The 8,563-nt window shown below is 32.0% G+C and overlaps 1 protein-coding gene across 1 annotated transcript; it reads right to left on the bottom strand.

Annotated features, from left to right (window-relative positions):
• Positions 1 to 726: 726 nt before the first annotated feature.
• Positions 727 to 3,308, bottom strand: LOC118056646 (transcription factor TCP4). The gene is made up of 2 exons (XM_035068914.2): positions 1,189 to 3,308; positions 727 to 1,056 (listed from the first exon to the last, which is right to left on the bottom strand). The coding sequence occupies exon 1, from the start codon at positions 2,265 to 2,267 to the stop codon at positions 1,227 to 1,229; it is 1,041 nt and encodes a 346-aa protein (XP_034924805.1). The 5' UTR covers positions 2,268 to 3,308; the 3' UTR covers positions 727 to 1,056; positions 1,189 to 1,226.
• Positions 3,309 to 8,563: the final 5,255 nt, after the last annotated feature.

Raw genomic sequence — 8,563 nt, 5'->3', positions numbered from 1 at the left:
GTTTATCAAATTTACAATTTGAAATAGTGGACTTAACATTTGCTTGCTTATGTATTTTATACTATGTTTTGTTGTTGTTATTATTTTTTATTTTTATTATTATGCTAAAGTATAAAAACACTCTACATTAGAGGCTCGATACCATGCCATACCATTCTTGTTCATTTCTGTGCTTTTATATATATATATATATATATATATATATATATATATATATATATGGGACAGTGAACTTGGATATGAGTTTTCTAGAGCAGAATTCTAGAGGCAAAGATAGGCAGGGATTGAGAGGAGAGGAAATGAATTGGAACATGCAGAAACTCTTTGCATTATAGTCAAATATCCAAATTTAACCCTATGAAGTTTGAGAACTTTGCATGAGCCTTGGTTATTGGATAAAAATCTGACAAAAAAGAAAAATAGGGAAAAATTGTCGAAGCTCAAGTCCTCTTCAACAAGACATCCAGACAACATGACACACCATGACAAAACAGAATTACTTCCTGCATAAAACGGGGCAACAAAATAGACAAAACAGCTTTGACTCAGTCATGCAATGTCTCCCTACCTTTGAGAGAAGATAAAATATGGGAAGTACTAGTTATGAACTGTGGCATTCCTCTGTGCTGCAGGAAATGGAAAAGCAATCCATCCCCTAAAAGGGAAAAGGTGAAGGACAAATGAAAAATTATAGTAATCAAGTATGTGCTTACTGTGCTGTTCTCATGAGCAAGAAGATTATTATATTGTGGCTTTTCAGAAATAACATAAAACAGCAACAGTGATAATTCAAGAATCCAAGTCTAGCAGCAAATCAAGATTAGGTAACAGTCAACGTAGTATTAGAGTAGAGCCGAAAGAGCCCACTTAATAAATAAATAAGCTTAATATAAAATGCCTGGAGAATCTATCAAACATATTTGGAGAAAAAAATGTTGAATCCAACCAGATGTTTTCTTCTCATAGGCCAAAGCATTCAACTGAAATCACTGGAATCTCTGCTCCTTTCTTTTTCTGTTTGACCTCATTCTCCCTGATTGATTCCATAGTAGTAACCTGGAGAAGAAGGGTAGTAAGTAATTAGAAGAGTTCTTGAAGAAAAATTTCAAAATTTCACTAGTAAGGAAAGAATGATGATTTGTTTATGATGAAAGGAAACTCATTTCTTCAGCCAATGAAACAAAGTACCTTGAACATCATGAGCAGCAGCATGTTCAGCTCTATCTTCAATTCTGAGAATTTGGAGAAGAAGAGGATGGTCTATCTGGTACAACATTTTGCTCATCGCCGCCATGAATTCGGGCTGGAATGCTAAAACCTGACAGTCCATCAGATACAAACCTGCTGCCAAAAATCAAAGATTGATGAAATTCCTGTGTTCTATGATGGTCTGTGGATGCCATATGAAGATCATTCCATGAACGAATGGAATGCGGAAAACTGGACTGAAGGGGCCCCCTCTGGGAAAATGCTGAGGCTTGGGCTAGCATTGCTTGGTGTGGTGTCAAAGGTGGGGGGTTAAATGTAAATCCCCCAGCAACTCTATTCTCCGCATTTGTATCATTGCTCCAAGCCAACATTCTGTGAAAATTAGCATCAAACCCTACTGTAGCTGATCCTTCAAAAAGAGTCTGGTCATCAGTTGAAGGAGTATGGGTTGTGTCTGCCTGTGACTGCCCATGAAGTAGACCTTGATCTTGGAAAGAGTGAAGTGATAGGCCAAGATCTTCAGTGTGGTTTGTGGTTCTTGAAATTACAGTAGGATAGCTTTGGAAGTTCATTGATGAGTTCGTGGAGCTTGTTGGGAAGAAAGATTTCATGGCATCAGGATCTATAGTTGGTGCAAGGAAAGATGAATCATTGCTTGGATTATGATCAGTCAATTGCCTATGGAGCTGAAAAGTATAGCCAGATGATTCTGGTTCCTCTGCAATTGCCATTTCACTAGATCCAGCATTCTGGTTTGCCTCCAAGTTTGCATTAGCATTGTTAGCAGTTGGTTGCCATGGCGGTAGCTCAGCAAGCTTGTCAATTGAAGACTTTGCCTTCTTGATAAGCCAATCAACAGCTTTGCTGGGTCGATCATAGCCTAGCCGGTCTTGAACATCATAAAATTGTATTGCAGTATGAGCCGATAGCCTGACCCTGCGGTCCCTAGGACCTTTGGCTGTGTAAACCTTGCTGTGTCGATCCTTACGCCCTGTGGATCGAACAATGTGGCCACCTTGGACCTGAATAATTTCTCCTGCAGTGCTCTTCATTCCCATTCTTTGTCTATGTTTTGCATATTCCAATGATTCTGTGCTAGGTACTACTTCTGGTTGATTGGAATTTATAGCTTCTCCATATTGTTGTTGGTTTTGGAGAAGTTGAGGATGTTGGGAAAGGCTTTGTGTGCCTAAGCTTTTCTCTCCTGTTTCTTCTGGTCTTGGTTGTATGATTTGGAGGATAGGAGGATTCTGTGGATGCTGCTGATTTCTCTGGAAATCCAGATTCCTTATCTTCAGATTTTGCTCTCCTAAAAATCTTGATTTCTCAAAGGTTTTCTGGGACACTCAAAACTCCTTGCTTTGCTTCCTTTCAATCTTGATTCTTCTCTTGTTGTTGTTGCTTCCTCCTGCCACAGATCATAAAGCTGATACTCCTGCTATTGCTGCAGATCCCGAAAGCTCCTGCCATTGCACTCCTCAGATACCATGCCCCAAGAACACCACCAAATCCAAATTCCACACAACACAAGGAAAACAATCTACCCAAGAAACTTGATTTGGAGTTTTCTAGTAAATAAATCACCAACTCATCTATCTCTTTCTCTAGAGAGAGTAAGATGTCAGAGGAAAAATAGACTAGAATGGGGCGAGTTTCTCTCTAAGCAAGCTCAAGACTTTGCAAGCAAAACAAAACAAGATTAAGTAGAACATGGGCAAATACTCCCTAGAAAAGATGAAAATTGAAGTCCAAAGATACTGAAACTGAAAACTTGAAAGAATTGAGAGAAGTCACAAAATAAGTTTTGCCCTTTACCACAGATGGAAGGAAGAAGGTAGAGAGAACAATTAGGCAGCAGTAAATAGAAGAGCAAAATCCTAATTTGGCCTATGAGACCTAGTTTGATGCTTCTGAAAAGGGTGGCAGAGTTTGGTCAGAAAGGAGATTGAAGATATTTTGTCATCACAGCTCCACACAACACTAATGTAACAGTAACATCAAAAATCTATCTATCTAGTTACCTCTCCCTAAAACCCAACTCTCTCTCTCTCTCTCTCTCTGCTAGTTCCTACTTTTTTTTTTTAATGACTTGTTAATCAGAAATGTTGTGTATAATTAGGGCCATGAATTATAAAGAGATGACTCAATTACCCACCACTCCTACCCACAGCTTTACAAGCCTTGATAATGATATCTAACAGCTTTTTTGGTTTCTCACCTGTGTGTACTTTATAGTCCCACTATTAAATAAAGAGAGGACAAACATCTTCCCCCAAACACACTTTCCTTTACATCCTTTTCCACTCTTTGTAGTCTCTTAATCATAATCATAATTCCAAACAATTAGAGAAAAAAAAGAAAGAAAGAAGGAAAGAGCACAAGAGAAGGGTATTGAAATAGTATAAATTGACTGGGTTTTCTAGTGTAATGAAATCTTCTACAATCAAGGATGTAAACAAGACAAAAGGGATCGATTTTTCTAAGTAGTTTTCTTCACAAATTGTAGGTGGGGTCCTAGTTTATGGACTTGAAATGGTGCCATAAATATGTAGGCTCTGAAAATCACTAGTTGGCAAGCTTCTATGAGTGGTTGACATGCAAGGGAGTGAGGCTAAGTTCAGAATTAGTGACATAGGTAGATTGTGAGGCTATACTGTCTGAACATTTTCTAATACAAGTATTAATGATATCTTGAATATAAGGATGAACTTGTACAAGGGAATCAATTGATGATCTGTGTTGTTTGGCATCATTCTACAAAATGGTGATTCTTCTTTTTGCCTTTCTCCTTTTCCCCTTCCAAATGTGATGGTAACTATTGTCTCTCCAACTTGCCAAGTGTTAGAACAACTAGTAGAATCAAAAGAAAAGGGAAAAGAAGGGGATAAAAAATGTTTAGTCAGTAGCTTAATTCTTGCATCTTTAGACGATTGCCAATCATACACAAACATTCACTACTAGTTATGAACATTGAGACCCGTTTCATTAATTAATTTAAAAACTACTGATTTTATTGAGACCCGTTTCATTTAAAAACTACTGATTTTATTGATTTTATTCCTGTTAAGAAGAACGTGATATTCTTGTTAAATGATTAAGGCTTGTTTGTTTTTGCGTTTTCAAAAGTATTTTTAAAAATATTTGAAAATTTTTTATATTTTTATTAATTTTAAATTAATATATTTTTAATATTTTTAAATTATTTTGATATGATGATGTCAAAAATAATTTTTAAAAATAAAAAAAATATTATTAATAAATATTTTAACATAAAAAATTATTTAAAAAATACATTGCTAAGTAAACTCACATACATTGCTAAGTAAACTCACACTACCTTTCATATCAATGATAGAAAGCATTTGAGAACTTCTGATATGACAAAGCCGCAAGGAAGTGCTTTTCTTCAATTATTTAAATGATAATTAGCCGCCAATGGCATCAAATTACGACACCTGGGTTTTTTCTTTTCATGATGCTTTTTGTGTAAAGAAATTCACACATATTTTATGGGTATTATGTATTTTCTTATTAGAACACCTGAAATTTTCTTTTTATCGTTTTCTCAGGACATAAAAAATAGAACACACAAATGCTATACACATCAAAGCTATTAAAACCAGGCATTACACACAAATGCTTAGTTCACAGGTTAGGTGGATTGATTCACAAGTGGTTTGATATTTGAATTAATCTAAATCAATTAAAATAATATTGTTTTGAGTTTTTTTTTTTTAAAAAGAACTTAATATAATATTTTTTAAATTTAAAATTAAATTTTAATCGGTTGATTAGATCACATATTAATTCACCTAATCGCCATGATTTAAATGGATTAAGTCACATGATTTTTTTCTTAAAACGAAGCCAGGTCAAGGTTAGTGAAACTAATTAACATTGGGCACAATAATGGATTCTCAGGCATATATATTGTAACTTTTTTTTTGCTTTAATGTTCATAATTTAGGAATGCTCAGTGTGCTCTGGTGGTCTTGTTACCTTTATGGTCACTGCAAGGGTCCTTTTTCTCCAAATCTTCCTACAACAATTTATATTCAAGTACGGAAAGGAAAATATATAAAAAATCTAAGGATATAATTAGTATCTGTTTTGCTATAGGAGTAATAAATTAAAAAGAAAAAAAATAGGAATGAAATATTGTTTTCATTAATTTCTTTCACTCTTCTAGGAAAAGGTGAGAACCTGTGCACTAGCTAGGAGCCTTTCCAAAAGGGTTAATGCGAATTGTTTTTGCAGCAAAGCTCGTAGATAAATGGTCAAATTCAATCACTCCATCAATCTAATATTGCAGTCGTGGAAAGCCCTAATTTAGTATTAAGTTTTCATGACTTCATCAAATAGCAATAAAAAAAGAAAATAAAATAAATAAAGTGATTTTATGGTATAATATATATAACTGAATAGACCTAACCCATATAAACTTGATCAATATTTTATGAGTAATGCTATATATATATATAATTAATTGGACTAGATATACCCATTATTATATTTTATATTATGATCATAATTATCCAATGATTCGCACTTTTTTTGAAGTTTTTTTCTTCTTAATATTAATTTTTTCTGACTTTTATTTCCAATTCTTGATCGTTACGTAGAATATTTCCCATAACTTTCAATATTTTGTTGAGTTTCTACCATAAAACCCAACAATTTATTCTAGTTAAATTGATTTGAACCCTTCGTCCCAATAAACCTTGAGTTCAAAAGCTTGCTTGACTGTCTTCACAAAAAACAATTATTGCAGTCAACTTTTAGATTGGGATTAAAGGTTGCACTTACTTGTTTAGTTTGATTTCAAAAGCAGTTCAAAATGGCTACTATCTTATATTATGTTTATTGGTTTAGCCTAAAATATTTTATTTTAAACATTATTAGGAAATTAGATAACATTGATAGAATACTTCATTAGTAATTACATTACATATGATTGTTGAAAAGTATCTCATTAAGGCTTTCTATTTCATCAATAATTCCATTGCCATTTAGTCTTTAGGTAGAATATTTCATCGACAATTCCATCAAAGATTGTAGTTTATTTATTTTTGTTATTATATTTTATAATTCATAACAACAACAATCACATTGCCTATAACCTTGAACAAACAATATGGAACCAATTATACTCATGTCCACAAAATAAAATGAAATATAACAACATAACAATAGCATGCTAAAAACAAGGTTACACATTAATTTTATTCATTCTCAACTAAAATTCAAATGGTACCTCTTAGTTGAATTCATTCACAAAGTTCATAATATTCTTCATCAAATAGATCTATTTAAGATATCAAGAACAAATACATGCTTGAAAAATGTTATCGACATAGAGACAACTAGAAGATGAGAACAAGTTTTGAAAGAAAAAAATGAGCATACCCACACGGTAAGCTGTATTTTAAGACCAATTGTGTCTTTTTTTGGGAGCAATATATCAAATAGTTGGTTAAAAAATAGTGTTAGAAAAGATGGCACAAAGTGATTAATACCTGATCGTGTAAGAGAGATTAAACTTTCATGTCAAGTTGACTAACTCTGCTAAACTAACCACAATAAAAGTGGTGAGTTTTGAATTGTCTGCTGAGTTTGTTAGAAGACATGATACCTTTAGAAGAATTGAATTGTGTGCTGTGTTTACCGAGCATAAAACCCATTAGAAATAATCTAAAATCAACTTTGCACTAATTTGATTAATCATGACATTTACATTTCAATGAAAAAAATATTAATTACCTATTAAATATTATTTAGTAATTACCAATTTGATTCTATAAAATGAATAATAATGTCTCATTATTATGAGTTAGAATACTTGATAATTTTTACAATAATTATTATGCATTCAAAACTATTTCAACACAATTATAAAGTTATATATGGAAAATATTACTTTTTATAATTATAAATGAAAAAAATGTTCATAAAAAAATAATGTTTTAAAATACTAAGTTTATAATGTATTAAGTCCTTGTAAAGCGGGGTGACAATCACAATTAATATTATAGATTTGGTATTGGAACTTGAAACTAATGCATATATTTAATAAAATAAATTAAGAATCACACACATTAATAAATTTTAAAAAATACTTAATGACACTAACTAAAATTGAGTTGGTTAAATGAGATAAAGATGCATGTCAAGATACATTGATTACAGCACACATAGACCTCCACAAAGTTATTTTTATTAATTATACTCCAATTAAATTGTTTTTTTTATGAGAAATAGCATGCAAGAATCTCATCTAGAAAAAATCAATTGATATCTAATGAAATAATATCTAAAATATAATTTCATTCATTCAATTATAATTAACTCTAATTAAATTTGATGGGAAAAAAATAATCACAAATAGCTATAAAAAAGAGTGGCTAATAATATATTAAAAAATCATCTAAAAAACCTATAGATAAATAGTCCAAAAAAATAATTGTATTGATTTTATTTAAATAAAGTTAAACAAAAGATAATAATGAAAAAATCTCTTTAAAAAAGTAGTCCAGGAGTATGGACATGATTGGTTGGCCCTAGACAAAAAAATCACAATCTTATTTGCAAAGGCAGGCCAAATAACACCTAATCAAAAAAAAAAATTTATCGAATGAAACTTATTGGCATAATTTGATTATTTTTTAGGTTGAAATTGATGTTAATTAATGATTTTTTTGTCCTTGATTTGATTTTGAAAATTATGTCTCATCTATCTAACTTAGAGACTAGAAATTAAGGGAAATGAATTGTTGGATAAAAATGAATTTTCAAAATCTAAAGAGATTGGAAATATTTCAATTGGAAAGTATGAGGAACAAACTTGACATTTTCACACTAACTTTGAAAGCGCCACTATTTTCCTTGTTTTTTTTTTTTTTTTTTTTTCATCCCTTGTCTTTCAATGTTAATTTTTTTTTAATAAATTAGAAGCAATTGGCTACCAATTTTATAAGCTTGAGGATCAAATCAAAGAGAAAAAAAAGATTGATAAAAAAAAAAAAAAAACTAATGCTCCAATCCACATTGAATTGAATTACGAGAGAGTCCAAGTGTTTTAGCTATGAACCGCAGGACTTAGTTTCTTCTAAGATAACAATAATTAGAGCGCGGGTGAAAGGTGTTGTAACTTGTAAGTTGAATTCTTCTCTTCTCTTACAAAACGTACTAAAAAACACATAGGGTTTCCTCCCTTCTAAGCTGCCACAGGAGATAATTGAATTCACTCTTAACGTCAAAAACTTGATAGGGTTAAGTAAGTAGGACAGCTTTGGTAATAGCATTACTGCTGCTGTGGACTGCAACATCCGTCGCTCTCCCTGATGAAAAGACAAAG

This window comes from Populus alba, chromosome 19, assembly GCF_005239225.2.
Source record: "Populus alba chromosome 19, ASM523922v2, whole genome shotgun sequence".
NCBI classification, from domain to species: domain Eukaryota; kingdom Viridiplantae; phylum Streptophyta; class Magnoliopsida; order Malpighiales; family Salicaceae; genus Populus; species Populus alba.
Note: the sequence above shows the minus strand (reverse complement) of the source record. Positions and strands in the feature narration are given on the sequence as shown.